General features: G+C 42.5%; 2 protein-coding genes across 2 annotated transcripts in view; one reads left to right on the top strand and one right to left on the bottom strand.

Moving 5' to 3' along the window:
• Positions 1-10,995, top strand: part of SBSPON (somatomedin B and thrombospondin, type 1 domain containing) — a 16,562-nt gene extending 5,567 nt beyond the window's left edge. Inside the window, exons 3-5 of the mRNA XM_005866404.2 lie at positions 5,570-5,660; positions 7,268-7,444; positions 8,992-10,995. Of these exons, the coding sequence (XP_005866466.1) occupies positions 5,570-5,660; positions 7,268-7,444; positions 8,992-9,109 (386 nt within the window). The 3' untranslated portion in view covers positions 9,110-10,995. The remainder of the gene's footprint in view (positions 1-5,569; positions 5,661-7,267; positions 7,445-8,991) is intronic.
• Positions 10,996-14,489: 3,494 nt separating this feature from the next.
• Positions 14,490-20,547, bottom strand: part of TERF1 (telomeric repeat binding factor (NIMA-interacting) 1) — a 35,761-nt gene continuing 29,703 nt past the window's right edge. Inside the window, 1 exon segment of the mRNA XM_005866371.2 lies at positions 14,490-16,902. Coding sequence (XP_005866433.1) covers positions 16,726-16,902 — 177 coding nt within the window. The 3' untranslated portion in view covers positions 14,490-16,725.

Genomic DNA, 20,547 nt, shown 5'->3' with positions numbered 1-20,547 from the left:
CAGACCCACAATCACTGGGGCTGGGCCCAGCCCTGCGTTGTCATGAGGCCTCCAGGGGATGGCGTGGCGCACCCAAGTTCAAGGACCACAGCTCTGGCCCAAGCATGGGTCCACGGTTCCCCCAGGCCTCTGCCTCGAAGCTGGATGGGTAGCTGAAGGGGCTGCGTCAGGGAAATGTGGGGTAAATCGGACCATTGTCTCTACCCGAGAACCTCTCTTTATTATGCCAAACGCATTTTCATCCCACAAGAGGGAGGTGATAAGGGATTTCCCCCACCTTCCTTGACTAAATGACCCCTTTTCCCAAGGGGCATCTCACTAAGTCACTAGTTTTCTGGGGAAATCACGTTGGAAAATGGACTGTTGGGGAACACAATAGGGAAATGAGAAGATGATGTGAAAATCCAAGGGGGTGGGGTCTTCAACCCCAGGCCCAGTTTCACCCCAGCTCCTGTGCCTTCATTTGCGTGTTTTACTAAGACTCCCTGAGTGCTGTGCTGGGTGTGGAGGTGCCAACTGAGTGACAACTACATCACAGGCAGTTAGAGCTCAGGGTGGTGAGTGGCACGTGCAGGTTGGTGAGGGAGCATGGGGAGGGAGCGCTCACCTCTACCCGAACCTCAGCCCTGCTGCGTGGTCACCTGGGTGGGTGTCCTTCCCCTCCCTCCCAGACCTCGGGTTCGCAGGGCAGGAGCCCTTGTCACATGGCGCACTGACCCCTCCCATTTGCATGGCAAAGAGTGTTTGTAGCCAGTATTGATTCAGTCTCCAAAGTGATCCTGTAAGAGAGGGAACGTGCTTTCTACCTCGGCTGAACCGAATTACTGCTAACGCAGTGGCTCACAGTAATGCACCTTTGCCTCTGCAGTGCGGGAATGATCCAACCAGGCTCGCTGGGCTCAACCGGAGCCAGTCAGGAGCTGTGCTGCTTTCTGTGGGGGGTGGGGAGGAGGATCGTTTCCTGGTGGAAAGGGGTCCCTGCCATTAGGGGCAGAAGGCTCAGTGGGACTGTGACCTGCGGTTATGTGGAAAGCACAACTTGTAAGCGATGAACTTGGATACTTAACTGAGGGGATCTGCAAGCAGAACGTAGAAGGTGGGATCGGGTTCTTCTTGCCGAGAGAGAGAGAGGGAGAGAGAGAGAGAGAGAGAGAGAGAGAGAAAGAAAGAGAGAAAGAGAAAGAAAGAAAGAGAAAGAACTATTCACCCCACCAGGAGCAGAACATGGTGAACTGGGGACTTCTCTGAATGGCAAGGCACTCAGAGGAGACGTTGGAGAAAACCACCCTCCTGTGGTTGGCTCACCTTGGTCAGTGCCGCAGAAAGTTAGAGATGAAAGCGCCACAAACTTAGTGACTCCAGCAGCAGAAAGGCATCCTCTTTGGTTACTGAAGTCAGAAGCCAGATGGGGCCTCACTGGGCTACACAGGTGTGCCTTTCCCATCGTCCACGTCCCTTTCCCCATGGCCCTGCTTCCGTCTCCACAGCAACAGCTCACCTCTACCCCTCTCCTCTAGTGTGGCATCTGCCTAGGACTCCCCTCTCTTTCTTCCACTTTTAAGGACCCCTGTGATTACACGGGCCCAGCTCCCTGGACAATTCAGGAGAATCTCCCTATTTTAGGATTGACGGACCAGCACCTTAACTCCTCATTGCCCTGGGACCTGATGTATGCATGGTGCTGGGGGTCAGGTCGGGGACATCCTTGGGGAGACCACTGTCCTGCCTGTCATTATCCTTGGTTTGCACAGGACATGGGAGTTCAGAGAGGTGGCAGCATCAGCGAAGGGCCACAGAATTCAAACCTGGGTCTTGTGGCTCTAAATCCCGTGCTCCCCCAGCCCCCACTCTTGGTATTGTTTTGCTGTTAACCGTTATCGTTCAAGTTAAAAGTGCAACTACAGATTCTGGTTAGCGCTAAGTAGAAATATAAAGGCCCCGTGAGGCCAGTGAATACAACGCAATCTCCGACATGATCTTATAATCAAGTAGCTACTGCATTTTTCCTGTTTCATTCAATGCATATTTTGACTCTGTTTATCATAAAAACAAACCCAAAAGCCACACGATCGTATCCATTGCACACACTGACAGTTCCGTATGTGTGTTCTCCTGCAGGGAGGTGAATGTGCATGTGAAACTGTGCTTCCAGGCCGGTGCTGTTGGCCAAATTTCCTTTCTATTCTGTTTTTACCTAAATCTACAGGCCAGGGGTTCCGAGCCTGCTGCCGTGACACCCCACTGTGTCCGAGGTCTTTATGAAATTCCCAGAGCAAATTTACTTTCATGTTCAAAGGGAGTATGTGCGGGGCCACGCTAATAGGAGTGGAAGTTGTTGTAAAAGCCAACAATGGTAGGCTGGTGGGATGCCAGGAAAGTTGGCCAGAGCCTGGTCACCAAGAATCTATGATGTTCGAATGCTGTTGCCAGGAGGCCAGAGCAGGAGGAACTGGCGTTGGTTGAGTCTTTGTTCTGGGCACCCAGTGACGGACTTCCACACATAAGAAGTGGGACTGGAGGCAAAAATAATTTCTAAATTACTTACCACTCCTCAGTAATGACAATTAGATTTGCGGGGCAGATTATGGTGCTGGTTCAGAGACCTGCAGGCCACCTGGCTCCTGGTCTGCTTGCTGAGGACTCCAGGGAGGGGAGGCACCCTGTCATTTGGGCCGAGGGTTAGGACACAGGGCCCAGCGTCCGGGGTTACCGGCCACCGTTTATCATGGGTCTATCCACACGGGCTTGGCACTGACCATGGTAGTGGGTCTTACAAAACCAGAAGCCACCTTCTGTGCTGGGGCCCTTGCTCAGTCATTTATTATTTATTTTCCCTTTAACTTCTGTGAGCCTCATCTTTTTAATTTTTTAAAATTTTTATTGATTTTTAGAGAGGAAGGGAGAGGAAAAGAGAGAAACATTTATGCCAGCTGCCTCCTGCATGCTCCCTACTGGAGATCAAGAACCCAACCTGGGCATGGGCCCTGACTGGGAATCGAACTGGCAACCTCTTGGTAGGTGCACGGGATGATGCCCAACAACTGAGCCACACAGCCAGGGCAGCCTCAGTTCTGTGGTGAGAAAACCGCCTAGAACACCTCTTTACAAAGCCTTTGTGAAGATGGGTGACATGACACTAAATGCGAGAGCTCTTCCTAAGGAGGTTAGACGTCCAAGGTGCCATCCCACCACAGACGTTCATTGGCGCCCAATATGAGCCGCCCCAGCTCCTGGGCCACAGCCCCCACCCCTCCCCTGGACTTCCCCTGGCCCAAGGGTCTCAGAGCGTAAGGGCTAAAATTCTCCCCTGTCCTCCCTTAGGTCACTTCCCATACAGACAGTGATCAGGGACAGAGAGGGAAAGTGAAGCAGAATGTAAATGCTTCCTGGGAAATATGCTTTATAAGACAGTGCAACTTGTGATCTGCATTATAATAGAGACCGCGAAGATGAGGAGTGTGGTTTGGAGACAGGGCCTGGTACCGCCTGTTTAAACACAAGCCGTGAACACATTTCTTACCTTCTCTGCACCACGATCTCATCTGTGAAATGGGAACAATTAGGATCTCAGAGGGTGCGGAGAAGCAAATGAGCTAACCCAGGACAAGTGCCTCGCGTTGTGCCCAGAAACTTAGCAGTACGTCCTTGTTAGCTTTTATTTTTATCATTGCTAAAGCTTTTCTTGGGATTTTGTATTAGAAACTGGAGTCCTAGCCTTGCCCTCCACGTCCTAGCCTCACTGTTCCTGAGCTACATGTTAGCTTTTATTTTTATCATTGCTAAAGCTTTTCTTAGGATTTTGTATTAGAAACTGGAGTCCTAGCCTCACTGTTCCTGAGCTACGCATTAGTGCTTGTGCCTTTGGACTTTGTGGTAATGTACGCAGCGCAAATTAGAAGATCAAGTAGATGTTTTGAGTAAAGAAACACACCCTGAAACTGTTACAGTTTGCTTGGTAGGAAGCTACACATTCTCCACTTAGCAAATAAACACACAAATTCATCAGAACAGAAATGAAAACAGCCTGTGGGAAAACCAAAACCCTTCAGATGTCTGTTTCTGAGAATTTGGTCTAAGACAAACAGAGAAGGATCCTGACATATGTGCATTCACTTGTTCTTTCTGTCTGTGGATTTGGAAGTTTAAAAGCTACAGTCACATTTAGAACACGTGTTGCGTTCTCTTTGGAAAAAAATTAAGTGTTAGTGCAGTAAGGAAGCACCATGCAGCTGGGGCTCTGGGGCTTGTGCAAGACATAGAGACCTTTCTGCTGGAGAGATCAAGCACCAACCATGGAGACAGGAGTAATACCTACAGCTCTTGGGGACAAGTGGCTGCCAGGTTTTGGCCACTCTTGTCTTACATTCCCTAGTAATTTAAAAGTGACTCCTCACTAAGAAAATCTAGAACAGAATAGGGCTGCCACCTTGTGGCCGGAAGGTGCCAGGTAAAGTGAACATGTAGGCTTGAAGCATCAATTTTGCCCCTGGTACCCAATTTTGCCGTTTTGCTCACGTTGATGATGACGTTGGTACCCAGAAGCCAACATCAGCCGGTACCTACTCTTCCTGGGTTGGTCCTGTTTCTGAAATGAAAGGGAGGAAGGGCTGTTGAGCATTTCAGCTGCAAGGCTCAGTACAGCAGAAGACCCTGGGGGAAGGCGGACTCCTTGGTGGCAATGTGGTGACTTCATTCATTCTCTCACTGGCCCCTTGCACACACACTGATTGAGTGTGTAAGGGCCACAGTTTTCCTTGAGTTGACAGCAGAGTGGAATCGAAGGTTATCTGCAGGTGCTACCTAGAGGGGCAGGTGCTTCCCTGGGCTTAGAGATGAAATAGGAAACACACAAATAAGCTAACAGAAGGAACAGAGGTGGGAAGAATTCTTGGCTCATTTTCTCTTCTCCCACCCAGAGCGTCAGGGTTGGGGTAGAGTGGGGGGAGTAGTGAGGGGGGAAGGGAGGGCACGGGGAGAAGGCTGCACTGGCTGGCACCTGGCAGCCACACCTGGGCTGTGCGGTTGGCAGTAAAGCTTCCAGGCTGTGGTTACCAGATGTGGGAAGCACTCACACCTCCTTCCTTTGCTTCTTCTGTTTTTCCCCTTTCTCATTTCCTCTCTCTGGTCGTCCTTTTTTCCTCCTTCCTTCCATCCCTTTTCACTCCTTTCTCCTTCTTTCCTTCCTTCTCTCCCCCGCTTCATTCTTTTTATTCTTCTGATCATTCCCATTTTATCTCTATATTTCATCTGTAAAAATACTCTCTCCCTTTATTATCTCCTTTTTTCCTTGGTTAATCCCCGCCCGCATTGTTCTTTAATTTCCTCTGGGCTGTTCCTACTGGCCCTTCCCTTTCCATGTTGTTATTCTGCAGACAAGCCTGCCTATCCAAGGTCTGCAGCCCCCTCCCCACTCGTGTGTCCACAAATCTGTATCGAATGGGTCTGGGGACACTGACCACAGGCCTTCAGCTTGAGAAATGAGGGCTGTGGACGGGTTTGAGGCCAAGTTTGGGAAGCGTCGCCCCGAGCACTGCAGGTCTCAGGTGTTCACCATCCTCCTGTTTTCCAGTCCCTGCCTTCATAACTACCTCTGCATTCAACAAGGAGAGAACAAGACAAGTTGCCTCTCTGCAGTGGCCTACAGACACACAGGATGCCGGGTAATTTGATTTTCTTTCATCTTGTCTTTTCACTTGTATGGTCGTCAGCCCACCGAAGTCCACGTGGCGTGCTGGGGTTCCCGTTACCTGTTCAGTGCCTTTGGGTAAAAAGGACTCTACCTCGGAGTTGGGAAAGCACATGTCCCCTCCCTGTTTTTGTTGGACTTTAAAGCTGCATCTGTCTCTGAGGTCTGACCCCCCAGAAATGCGCTATATAAAAATGGGGTGTATCACTGTCAGTCACATGAAGGCTGCTCCTCTTAGTCTCTCTGGGACTATGGACCCCAGCACCTCCTCTTTGGGGAACTTGCAAGTGGCCCAGGCCGGAACTCTGGGGGTTTCTAGGAAGACTCATGGCACAGGCTGGGAGGAACCTCCGTGCTCACTCAGAGTCCACTCTCCTGCTGTCAGAGTGGGACACCAGGTGGCTGCACGTTCAAATCCCTACTGCCGCTCGCTGGTCACGCCAGCCTTTTCTTCTTGAAAGATGAGGCTGTCAATACCTACCACGTGGGGTTCTTATGAGAACTTAATTAGTGAACATCATTGAAGAGGTGGCGGGTTGAGCTGTCTGGAGTCGATGGAAGCTGCACCATACTTTCCTCCCTCAGTACTTTAAGGTACCTAATGAATGACACCGCCGTTGTTAGATATCTTAACCACACCTGCCAGGCTAGAGATCTTTGAAGCAGATGCTCCAAACACTTTCCATCTAACTGCTAGAGATCTTCTTTGACGCAGATAACCACACCTGCCAGGCTAGAGATCTTCTTTGACGCAGATGCTCCAAACACTTTCCATCTAACCGATTACAGCTCATAATTCTATGGACAAAACACTAGCCACTGGCCCATTTTAGCAGTTAGAACCTAAAAGGCAACATTCAGGATTTTTACTCTGCTTTATTTCCCCAAAGAATAAAATTGTGTTGCTTTTGAGAACAAGACTCTGAAACATTTGCCCATGTCTGGGGCCCTCATTCTAGTCATAGTGAGGGAGTTTTCCAAGCATGGTGTCAGGTGACACTAGCCTCAGTCACAGAAAGACACGACTCGGCTTCTCATTTCCTTTTATCTGTGATGTCCAGTATAACTTGGATGTTTGACTTCAAGTCAAAACTCCGGTCATTACCCCAGACTGTGCAGGTGAGCTGGGTGGGGTGTAGGGAGGGCCCTGGGGGTGTCTGAGGGACCGGCACTCGCCTGGGCGTCAAGGACAAGCCTTCCTGGGACTCACATGTTCTTAGGCTCAAGCAAGTTCTTGTTCAATTGATAGAATTCCTTAAAATGTCAGCAAACTTATCAAGGGCGATTTTCCCACTGAAATGTGCTTTTATACACAGCTGAGTGGGCAGGCCAGACAGGATACAGGATATCCGGATTTCTGCAGACCCCTGGTGACCAGGTAATCCAGTCATGGATGAAGGCCTAGGTTTAAGGCAGCTGTCACAGTCCAGCGAATGAGAACCGGCACGGGGCACGCTGACCAGTGTGGGACCTGTGCAGCAGCTCTGCCTGCTCCAGTGGTCAGGCGTCCCCGGACGACAGGCTTCCTATAGGGCTAAGCCGCTTCTAGAGCGAGTGAAATGGTTCCTTTTTCTGCTCTAGGTACTGCATGGAATTCAAGACCGAGTCACTGACTCACCACTGCGCCAGGGAAAACCGCCCTCTGACGCGATGGATGCAGTACCTGCGAGAGGGGTTCACAGTGTGTGTGGACTGTCAGCCTCCAGCCATGAACTCTGCAAGCCTGCGCTGTTCCGGAGACGGCCTGGACTCTGACGGGTAAGCAGGGGAAAGGGGTTGAAGGACCTGTTACTCATTCGGAGAGATCTGTCCTCAGATGACAGATGTGACCGGTACAGAGCACATCAGGTGTGAGCTGGAGAGTCAACACAGGGAGTGAGGGGACTCTCCTCCTGGCCACTCCTGAGTCCAGGGCCCAGTTCACACTGTGGATTCTGGGGTTCAGGCCCAGCTCCTAAGTGACTACCAAAACCCAATTGATCCAAAAACCACTTAAATGACTCTCTTAGGGTGGTGACTTAAAATATGCAGATTTCTGAGCCCTGCCTGAATCTGCACCTTTAGGGGTGGATTTTTAACAATCTCCTAGGATGGGGATCAGCGAGTATTTTCTGTAGGGGCCACATGGTCTCTGTCACAAGTACTCAACTCTGCACCATAGCATAAAAGCAGCCAGACACAGCATGCAAACCGATGAGCTGGGCTTTGTTCTAATATTACTGTGTTAGTGGGCACTGACATTTGAATTTCATATTTTGATTTTATCAGCTCTTTCAAAATGTCTACAGAAAAGTGAGGGGTGGACTGGATTTGGCCCATGGGTTGTAGATCGCTGATCCCTGCCCAGATGGTTCATTCCCACAGCAGGTTCAGAACCACTTAGTGTAGTCATGAGATCATGATTTGAGATAGTAGTGGTGGGCTCAGCTTTTCGGGGTCATAAACCTACAGAAATCTACAGATTGTCCTAAAGAATTGACCCTTGAACACATTTCACCATCTTGAAAAGCTGTGCCAGTCCTATAACTCATTTATCAGTTAAATCTGATAACACTATTTGTAATTAAGAGAAGCGCTGGGCACAGATCATGGTTTTTAAGTGTGTCAGATGGAACTGGTAAAAATACAGATTAGAAAGTAAAATATGGACCTTTCTAGTTACTCATTATTCCCAAAGTATGTTTTAAGGCTTAATAACTTGAATTTTCTTTTATTAGTCACTTGTGCCTAACAGCCTCTGTATTATTGAGTATACCATATGAACAGTAAAGTGAGTAAGGAATTCATATGAAAGAAAAACTTAATATTTAGACTTATTACTTTTTCTGAATACCTCATCCATATTTTGACTTGAAATGAATTTCTAATTTAATTTGTACCCATAAAGTACCTTAAACCCTGGCTGAGGTTCCAGTGACTTTAAATAATTTCAATAATCTGACTTTACTCTTTCTTCTTCTCCCATTATTTTTTCATTATGGAATCAAAGAGTTGGAAAGGATTACAAGAGATGATTTGGTTCAGACCCCTCTAATTTAAACATACATGACACAGGAAGCCGCTTTCCTTTATGTGGCACTTTATATACTCAAGTAACAAATACAGTGACCTCAAATGAGGATAATTGGTAATTTGTTTCAATAGAACCCAAAGAAGGGAGACTCAGTTTGCAATCATTTTTAAAAATTTCAATTTACAATGTACTTCAAAACTCCACATGATTTTTTAAACTGGTATGTAATTTTGTAAGTTAGAATTTTTAGTTTGCTTTAGGTGTAACTAACATTTTCAAAATATTGTTTCAGAAATCAGATTCTCCACTGGCAAGCAATTGGCAACCCTCGATGTCAAGGAACTTGGAAAAAAGTTCGGCGAGTAGACCAGTGTTCTTGTCCAGCTGTGCACAGTTTTATATTTATATAGACCGCGAGGTAAATATCTCAAAGTCTGTTTGTAAACAGGCTAAATACTATCAAGTCACGTTTAATGCTTCATAAACCTTCAAAAATGGTGTGGCCAAGATCCTGAGACACGTCGTTGCCACACTCTGAAGGAGAAAGATAATTTAGGTGCTAATTTTCAAGAAACACAGCACTCAGTTGAGGACTCACCCTGAAGTGTCCTGTGGTTTTGTGTCCTTGACCTCCCACATAGTCTTCTCATTCAACAGGTGGCCCATGCAACACAAAATACATCTGTTTGCACTAGAATTACTACAACATGGTCCATTTGTTGGTAAGTTGTCATATTAGGGTATCCATGCTTTGAATCTTGCATTTTTTCCTCCCTTTTCTGTAATCTTCAAAAATGTATACAGATATATGTACACTCTCACATACATTTCTTATATGTTCTTATACAAACTCTGAAATGACTAATTTCAAGCAAAATGTCACAAATAATTTTCTACAAGACAAGCTATTTAAGATATAGCAAGCATTTTGTAATAATCCAATAGCTCTGCTAAAAATACTTATTTTGAAGAACTATTCTTTAGTTAATTGAAAAGATCAATGAGTTCCTTTAAATATTATCCTTTTCATGATGAGAAATTTTGGCACCAATGCCTGAAACAATTATGAAAATTCTACCATCATAAGATTATTGCTAAAGCCTGAAACTGACCAAAATCATCTTTGAGTCAAATTTAGTTGAAGTGAACTCACTACTTATTTTCTATAGCATATCATAGTCATTTTCTTATGCTTGGAGTGGAAGGCAGAGGAATAGATTATTGAAGGCTGGGATTTTATTATAGATCCTTTGGCCTCGTACACATAAAGTATTAGTCTTATGATTGGAAAATCAGTGAGACAAAGTGGCTTAAGCATCTGGAATGCCAAGTGATTCTTCAAGTCGGCCACAGAACCAAATCCGGCTTCTCATACAGAACTCAGCTTTGATGGAAAGCCAGACTGTGCTGTAAAAGCGCAGCCCTTTTCATTTTCTTTTTTAACAAATCTTAAATCCAGGATATTTTCTTTGGAAAATTGAATCTCAAGATTTAAACTGTATGAAATTCATTTGTATAAAATATTATACACTAGCAAATGATTTACATATTTCTCTGTACTTACCATGTAATGACAGAATGACAATTACAAGCTTAATAGAGATGGAAAATATTTAATTTTAATGTGGAGAGTATTCAATTTCTTGACTAAATATTCATTTAACCATCTGCGTGATTTTTGTGGTAAATTAAATTCTTCAGAAATTATTAATAAACAAATTTATGTCTCAAGGTTAAGAGTTCAGTATTAACATTTTATGATCATTTCTAACATTTGTCAAGCAAGGTTTTTGAAAATATACCTGGGTAATTTTCAATGTTACTTAAAATTTTTATACCAGTAAATAAACTTTGTGTTCACATTTTAAAAAGCTCTTGTTTGATTAGAAAATGCCCAAATTTTCTGGGCTGGTCAGAGAATGAACTTAAAAGTTCACCAAAACAACCTTCGGAAATGACACTATGATGACTAACAGTAATAAAGCTATGATGTAGTTAAGGTTCACTATGTCATAACATTTAGCATATTTGAAATGCATAAAATCAAATTTTTACCTTATACATTTAGTTTTTAATGCATAGCCATTAATTACTTTCATCTTGTAGTATATTTTTGTAATTTCTATTCCTGAGAAAAATTTCATCGGCTAGACTTAACTATTAACAAGCATTTCAAAACTATTAATTCTTGTAAAGCCCAAGAAATGAGGTCAGAACTGAAACATGTAGTCCAAGTGATTAATGAAGAAGCAAAATTTTTATTTTCAAAGTTAAAGATTAAAGTATTTAAGACCTCTTTGGTATCCTTTTTTAATGAGTACCTTAGAGTTAGGGGCCTGTCCACAGGCACTCTGCAATGATTTACGGTCCCTAGGGCTACTTAATATTAATGGGCTGATTTTCAAAAGTGCAGGTGGAAAGTAACTTGAACAAAAATAAATACACCCACACTCAGGAAGGGGAAAAGAACTCCGGATCATTTAAAAGAGAAAAGTTAGACTCATCAAGAAACAGAGAGGACCTAAATAAAATCAGAAGCGAAAGTGGTAAAGTAATAACCGACACCACAGAAATACTAAGGATTGTAAAAAAAATTACTATGAACAACTATATGCCAACAAGCTGACAATGTGGATGAAATGGACAAATTCTTAAAAAAATACAATCTCCCAAAACTGAATCAGGAAGAACCAGAAAACCTGAATAGACCAATAATAACTGATGAAATAGAAGCAGGGGAGTTTTACCAAACCTTCAAAGAACAATTAAACCATATCCTCCTCAAACTACTCCAAAAAATCCAAGAGGAAGGGACACTTCCTAGTTCTTTTTATGAGGCCAGCATTATCCTAATTCCAAAACCAGATAAAGACACTATAAAGAAAGAGAAATACAGGCCAATATCCCTGATGAATAGATGCTAAAATCCTCAACAAAATATTAATAGGAGCAAGCAATGTGTTAAAAATGTCATATGCCATGACCTAGTGGGATTTATTCCAGGGATGCAAGGCTGGTACAAAATTCACAAATCAATAAATGTGATACATCACATATATAAACTGAAAGACAAAAATCACATGACCATATCAATAGACATAGAAAAAGCATTCGGCAAAATCCAACACCCATTTTTTTAAAAAAATAATTTTTTTATTGATTTCAGAGAGCAAAGGAGAGGGAGAGAAAAAACATCAGAGAGAGAATCACTGATCGGCTGCCTCGTGCATGCCACCCACTGGGGATCGAGCCCGCAACCCAAGAAATAAATTGTTTAGTTCTATTCCGGCATGAAAATTTTAACCAGCCATCTTGTCTAGGTATGTGCAAACACAATGCAAAATAAACCTGGTTCTGCTCTCTGAAGATATTCTAGTGATGGTTCATACATGTAACTGCAAGTTGATTTAGAAAGCGAAGATCTGGCCATTCTGAGGTGTAAGCAATCTGGTGAAGAGCATATTGACACAGAAATGAAACTGCTAGGTCAAGGCGACAGCTGGACATACACATTTACCCTCTCACCTCCCCCAAGTCCCACTGACATCACAGGAGGAAGGTGGTGTGAAAATCAGTCCAGAGATTTTGAAGACTGAAAACAAACAGGATTCCACTGATGAATAATCAGAACTGAGGGACTATACCCTTTAGAATGTGTAGAAAAGAAAGCGGAATCAGAGGTGAGAGCCATTCCTCCTGGGATGGAGAGGTCCCACTGAGCACCAAACAAGGTGAATTTTTAAAAAATCCTCACCCTGAGAAACAAATGTATGAAATTTAAGGCCTAGAACTCAAAGGCAAGAGTCAGCAAACTTTAGGCTAAATCTTGCTGGCTGTTTTTGTAAATACAGTTTTATGGGAACACAGTCATGCCCACTCACATATATGGCTAATTCCAAGCAGAGCTGACAGACGGAACAGACCACAAAGCCTAAAATATTGTACCTGGCTCTTTACAGGAAAAGTTTGCCCACCCTCTGGCTTACACCATTAACTATTTTTTAAAAAAATGTTTTTATTGATTTGAGAGGGAGGAGAGAAACATCAATCGACTGCCTCCTGCATGCCCCCTACTGGGGATCAAGTCCACAACCCTGGCATGTGCCCTGACTGGGAATAGAACGGGCAACCTCTTGGTGCATGGGATGGTGCTCAACCGAGCAACACTGGTCAGAGCTAATGTAACTACTGATGTGGTTAGATTCAGGTATACTTTCTTTTTTCTGTTTGTCCTTGTGATTTTGTTCTTGCCCTCCCTCTTTGCTCTTTTAGATTATTTGAATAATTTTGAATATTCCATTGTAATTTATCAATTGGGTATATATCTATATTCTTTTAAATGGTTGCTCTGGGGTTTCAATATCATAGCTAACTTTTCAGTTTAAGAGTTAATAACAGGGGTCCTCAAACTACGGCCCACGGGCCACATGCAAATACAAATATTGTATTTGTTCCCGTTTTGTTTTTTTTACTTCAAAATAAGATATGTGCAGTTTGCATAGGAATTTGTTCGTGGTTTTTTTTTAAACTATAGTCCGGCCCTCCAACGGTCTGAGGGACAGTGAACTGGCCCCTGTTTAAAAAGTTTGAGCCGAAACCAGTTTGGCTCAGTGGGTACAGTGTCGGCCTGCGGACTGAAAGGTCCCAGGTTCGATTCTGGTCAAGGGCATGTACCTGGGTGGCGGGCACATCCCCAGTGGGAGATGTGCAGGAGGCAGCTGATCGATGTTTCTCTCTCATCGATGTTTCTAACTATCTCTCTCCCTTCCTCTCTGTAAAAAAATCAATAAAATATATTTAAAAAGTTTGAGGACCCCTGGTTAATATGCTTAATATCACACTGCATGTAAATCAGAAAGTCATTGCAGCAATAACTGAAAACAACTCTGAGAGACTGAATATAAACAGACACTATTAGACCTTCGTATGACAACAAACTCTGACCCACAAACTCTGCAGCAACCAGTTGAGGACGCCAAAGCAAACCTGTACTGCAATCCACCGACAGTCAGGACTTTGTCAATGGCTGCCAACATCCCTATTCTTTGTCCCCACTATCAACTCAGAACCAATCAGAGAAAGCCAAGTATGTTCTCCAAAACAATCACACAGGATGCCGCTGCTAGCTGGCCAGTTTCCAGCTTTCTCATGCCAGTGACCTCTAGCCAGGGCCGGCCTGCTCTCTCCTTTTCACTCTAAAGCTTCCCCACTATAAAACTCTGCCTGCCCAAGTCTCCGCCAAACACAAGTGATGGTGACTGACCCCCTTGCTATAGAAAGCTCTGAGTGCCACGTGATACATTTACACAATGGAATACTACTGGGCCGTAAAAAAAGAAGGAAATCTTACCTTTTGTGACAGCATGGATGGACCTGGAGAGCATTATGCTGAATGAAATAAGCCAGTCAGAGACAAGTACCATATAATTTCTTTTATGTGGAATCTAATGAACAAATAAACTAACAAAATAGAAACATACTCATAGGTACAGAGAACAGACTGACAGCTGTCAGAGGGGAGGAGGGTTGGGTGAAAGGTGAAGGGTTAAGCAAAAAAACCCAAAACTCAGACAACTGTATGGTGATTACCAGAGGGAAAGGGATGCTGGGGAGATAGAAAAGGGTAAAGGGGGGATAGATGGTGATGCAAGACTTGACTTGGAGTGGTGAACACACATTACAATATACAGATGATGTATTATAGAATTATACACCTGAAACCTATATAATTTTATTAAGCAATGTCACCCCAATAAATTAAAAAAAAAAAAAAGCGGAGTAAACAGCCTATTTGCTCTCATTTTTGAGTGGTCTTTATTTATTCCCACAACTCAAATGCTCAATAGCGTAATAGGTAAATAACTGATATAATCATATGATGTGTTACTGTACAGAAATGAAAATGAACAAGCTACAGCTACATATAATATAAATATGTTGAGTGAAAGAAAAAATAGCCAAGAATACATAGAATAATTCATTTAATTTCCTTAAATGCCTCAAGTCAGAAAGAAAAACAAGACATTCTGCCTTTGCAGATTAGCTCCAAGTTGGGGTGCTCGTTCAATGCTTAGCCAGGCTACTTACCACCTGTGCTGTAGCCTTCACTTCACCTCCAGCATACGAGAAGCCCAAAGATACTTCACTGGTGGAGGCCTAGAAACCTCTCAGGTGTTTTCTGAGATTGTCCAGTTCTGGGCATGTGCATGGCCTAGATTCTCTGGTTCACTCCAGTCCTTCAAAGCCCTCATCCCATGAATCGTCCTCTCAGGATTTCCAGCCTGTCTACGTTGCCTGCCTCCTCTGCTGTGCCTAGCCCCAGGCAGCTGTAGGTAATATTTTTAAGGCTGAGAATTCAGAATGGGCAAAACAAAGGCAAATCTCTGAATTAAACCCCCACACAGGTCAAAAGACACCACCACAATTCTGAGTACAGGGTCTGTGCTGCCCTGTCAAGCTACACCAAGTAATATACTGTAGTTTTTAAAAAGCTTATATTGGGATACTTTCAACAAAAAAGATATAGAAAAAAATATTGGGGGAACCTGGAACAAGTATACATGGGAACTCTTTGTATTATTTCTTACAACTACATGCGAATCTACAATAATCTCAACAAAAATTTCAATTTAAAACAGTAATTCAGAAGATTCAGATTTAAGATGACAAAATTTAAAAATACATTATCGTTTATTTTGCTCTCCCTTTTTGTTTCCAAAAGTTATATGATAAAAATCTGTTTTAATTAACTCTAACCTAGCTCTTTCTAAATAAGAAAGTACCACACTATAGAATTGATAGCAATCTGTTTTAAAAGATTACTTAGCGACCTAGATTTATTTACTGCATGTTTGAAATGAGGAAGCTGACTTACAGGTCCACGTTGGCTCATGCTGCCTGCTTTGGCACTTACTTTCATTTTACATAAGTGCTCAGATGCTTAAAATCGGAGAGCTACTGAATGACGTATCAAAATGCCTGCAATAAACACAGTGACAGTAACCAGTCTAACAAAATAGATCAAGCCAGGAAGCACAGAGTAATCAACCACATTTCTGTTCACTCTCTGTATAGGATAACAAATTCAGGAACAATGGGAAAGTCATGTATTATGCAGTAAGAAATGAAATTGAGATTACAAAATACTATCATTTAACTTTTCATGAAAATACTTCACTATTTTCACTTACTTGTTAAATAAAGCACATGTAACTCAAAATGCTAAATAACTATATTAATTTTTTATTAAATTCTCTAAAGAATTAAATGTTGGTGGAAACTCAAAACTGTCTAGTAAAGTATGTATGACCTTGTTTAGTATTTATCATACATGTAAAAATGATCATGGTTAACATCAATGTAAGCATTTACAGAACATTATTTAGGCACACTGTTGATATATTAAACAAAAATATCAGAGAAAATATTTATGACACCAGGTTATAAATAAGCTTTACTTAAAACCATCTTTGTTAAAGTTTTAACATTGGAACAAAAGTCAAATATACCTAAATGAGACATGAAGCAAATCTTGTCCTATGGGTATTACTATTTAAGATTTTTCTTTTTATATAAAACTACTGAAAGGAAAATTTAAGTATGTTAAAACCCAGATTACTTTGTATCATTCTATAAACAAATGTCTTAGTAATTACTATATCAAGGCTATAAATCAAGTCAATACCTCTTACGTGAAAGGCCCATTTTTATTCACTGATTTAGAAACGTCACCTTCATGTGTATGTTCTGGAGTTGAAGTCAGCAGACAAACACAGAACAAGTTAACAGAAATATATTTTTTCTCTATGTTTTCATCTTTTTTTTACTGGTACAGGATTTGGGGGTGAGGTAGTGAAAGCATCAAGGTTGTGACAAATTTACGTTTTATCCAAGTAAAAAGGATCTTAAATAAAAATACTAAATGCTTTAAACAAAAATGTTATCATAGATTAATGACCACCAAGTTTCAAATAAAACGTGATGATCAAAATATGTAATTGTCCTTTCTTCATCAACTTTTACACATTCAGTCATCACTGTCTGAGCAAATCAGTTTTAGCTTCTTCATAGTCCTCCATCTGTCTTTTAACATAACACTTGTTCGATTGTTGAATTTATAATGTAATAGTATTTTAGACCAGTTTCCCTCTCCGTATTTCCTCACGCCAGATCTCAGATTCTTGTCTTCTTCCCAAAGCCATGCCTTTTGATAAAAAATTAAAGTTATTCAGAAAAATAATTCTTTATATTTTTTAATGAGGTATAACTGACAGACAATATATTAGTTTCATTTTACATAAGTGCTCAGATGCTTAAAATCGGAGAGCTACAGAATGACAGAGCTAAAAGTAAAACCAGACACTAGTGGTATCAGATTTTTTTTTGGGGGGGGTTGGGCATAGTAAACAATGACAGACAATATCATCTATATGCTATTTTTAAAATTATGTAGTTGATATCCCATTTTGTTTTGAATTCAAAGACATAAACTGTTTTCTCAAATATATCCATAAATAACACCGACTCCATTTGAAATTGTTGCCCAAAAAACTACAGGGAAAGGTCAATGAAAAGTATGAGGCAGAGATGTCTAATTTTTGGATCAATATGCAAAGAACTTAAAAATATTAATTTAGACCTCAGAACAAGAAGAAAAAAAAATGAAGAAAGTTAACAACTCTTCTTCGATCCATCAGAGAAGTAATGTCACTTGACATAATAAACTGGTGCCCTGAACACTAGAAAGACACAAAAGTGGATACGGAAAATCACAGCTGGCTAGGAGCAGCTCACAGCTGGTGCCAGTACTGGTAGAAATTTTTAACTGTGATGAACAAATTGATGGAGGTTCACTACAGACAAGCTTCAATTAAAAAATTCTAGGGTCCCGCATTAGCCAGTTTGGCTCAGTGGATAGAGCACTGGCCTGCAGACCAAAGAGTCCTGGATTTCATTCCAGTCCAGGGCATTTAGCTCAGTTGCAGGCTCCTCTCTACCCGGGCCCAGTTGGAGTGCGTGCAGGAGGCAACCAATCAGTGTTTCTCTAACATCGATATTTCTATGTCTTTCCCTCTTTCTTCCACTCTCACTAAAAATCAATGGAAAAATATCCTCGAGTGAGGATTAAAACAACAACAAAAAACTCTAGGGTCCCAATCTTAATGGGGTCGAACTTCTGTGAGTTTTACTCCCACCAGATTATCAGGGTGAAGAGGAGGGAAAAAGTAGTCATTCTGAAATACATTTAGAGCATTCTGTTCTCATTAACAAAGGCATGCCCTCAAGAAACACCTATTTGCCAAGCCTAAATTGACATGTAGAAACACTCAATTCTAGTCCTCTCTAGTCATCCATGTAGGGAAAGGAAAATATCAAACTTCAGCCCCCTCTAGCCTTCCTATTTCACCCAAGGCGGGAAATAAAAAGCTGAGAAGTGCATATGAAGGTCTTACCTAGGATAAAGGATCACTAACAACAATCACAAAATTACAGAATGCTTCCTTTCCCCCTCCCACATCTTACCACCACATTATCTCATCTCCTGTACAACAACTGCCTCAACTGAAAGAGCTGCCTTGGACCATCACTAAGAAGAAGTCTCTAGGAAAATCCAAATGCAACAAGGAAGATAAAAAGAAAATTTTAGCTCCTGACATTTACAGCTACAGCAAATAGTAAATAAAGCATAATTCTTCACCAGACGAATATAAAACATCACAATAAAGGCCAATTTACTCCAGTTCCTTTGATACATGTCCAGCTATCAACAAAAAATGATTAAGAAAAACTGAAAGGTGAAAAACACAATCTGAAGGGATAAAGCATCAGAATCAGCTATAGCAAAAATTTTGGCATTATCAGAGTGGGAATTTAAAATAATTAAGATCAATATGCCAAGGCTCCAGTGGACAATGTACAAACAGGTGGATAAATGTAATTAGAGGAATAGCCAAGAACTGTGGGACAATTACAAAAAGTGTAACATACACATAATAGGACACTGAAAAAAGGGAGAAGGCAAAGAATAAAGATTTAAAGTAATAATGGCTGAGAATTTCCCAAAACTAATGGGAAACAGGTCCAAGAAGATCAGAGAAAACAAAGTAGGGAAAAAAAATATGTGTGTGTGTGTGTGTATATATATATATCCTATATAATAAAAGGCCAATATGCACTCAACACAGGTGCTGCCCCCTGGTGGCCAGTGCGCTCACAGGGGGAGCACTGCTCAGCCAGAAGCTGGGCTTAAGGCTGGTGAGCACGGTGGCAGGAGCCTCTCCTGCCTCCGCAGCACCACTAAGGATGTCTGACTGATGACTAAGGCCTGCTCCTAAGCCATCAGTTGGACATCCCCAAAAGGGCTCCCAGACTACAAGAGGCGCAGGCCAGGCTGAGGGACGCCCCCTCCCCCAAGTGCACAAATTTCATGCACTGGGCCTCGTGTGTGTGTGTGTGTGTGTGTGTGTGTGTGTGTGTGTGTGTGTATATATATGGCCCATGAACACAGACAAACTACACTTTGGAACATCATATTCACTGCAAAAAATCAAAGACAAAAATATGTAAAACTATTGGTGGCATAAATTCAGCATTTCCTCATTCTCTTTTGGGAATTCACCCAACAACAACAAGGAAAGAAATAAAATCCCAAACTCTGATAAAGTTAGAAGACCCCCTATGACCTGAACCATAACAGGTGAAAGGGATACATATCAGTGGAAATTGATGAAAGGTATGTGAGAAAACAGGGTACAGTCACCCTGCTTACAGATCTCTGCCTGTGGTGAACACTTCCAAAGTAAGAAACACATCCCGAGGTGCACACCCTCAATCCCTGGTCTGCAACAGCAAGAGCCTCCCTCAATCTGCAACAGTTCCAAAAGTAGAGGTGATGAGACTAAATAAGGAATCACACAGATAAGCAGTATGTGCAGGAAGCAAAGCAAAAGTAGTTATTGCTTGCTAGGTACACTGGGAGAGAAGGCAAGGCCAAAATAAGCTTCAGTCATAGGAGATATTCCTATAGCCTGGAACTTGACTAGCTCTAACATCTCAATATAAAACATTTGCAAAAAACTTACTAGTATCAAGAAAAAAAAATCATGTTTAACACAGAAGAGTAAGAAAAAGGTATAGGATCACTTTCTATTTCCAGCAATGATAGAACAAGGACCAGATTTATTCACCTGCTGTAAACAACCAGAAAATCAGACACAATTCAGGAAACAATGGTTTCAGACACTGGACAGATGGTACAGGACTATATTCATTCAGAGGGAAATAAGTGAAGTGAGTCTTAAAACTGACTAATCTTAACTTTCTGAATAGAAAATTTTCATACCAAAAGTATCTTCTTTTTTTTTTTTTTGCACAGAAGAACCTTATTTAAATTGGACCTCTATCAGGAAAATCCTATCTAATAAAAGGCTAATATGCACGCTATGACATGCACTGACCACCAGGGGGCAGATGCTCAACGCAGGAGTAGCCCCCTGGTGGTCAGTGCACTCCCACAGGGGGAGCACTGCTCAGCCAGAAGCTGGACTGACAGCTGTGGCGGGAGCCTCTCCCGCCTCCGCAGCAGCGCTAAGGATGTCCGATCACCATCAGTTGGACATCCCCAGAGGGCTCCGGGACTGCGAGAGGGTGCAGGCCAGGCTCAGGGAACCCCCCCCCCCATCCCCAGTGCATGAATCTCGTGCACTGGGCCTCTAGTCCTATATAATGGCGGTAATATGCAAATTAACCCTCACACCCTCACAAGATGGCTGCCTATGACCAGGCTGGCAGGGGGGATAGTGAGGGACAACCAAATGACTGAACAAGCAGGCTGCGTGGGGCGACCAGG

Source organism: Myotis brandtii, unplaced genomic scaffold (assembly GCF_000412655.1).
Source record: "Myotis brandtii unplaced genomic scaffold, ASM41265v1 scaffold23, whole genome shotgun sequence".
NCBI lineage: Eukaryota > Metazoa > Chordata > Mammalia > Chiroptera > Vespertilionidae > Myotis > Myotis brandtii.
This window is presented reverse-complemented; position numbering and strand designations above follow the sequence as displayed.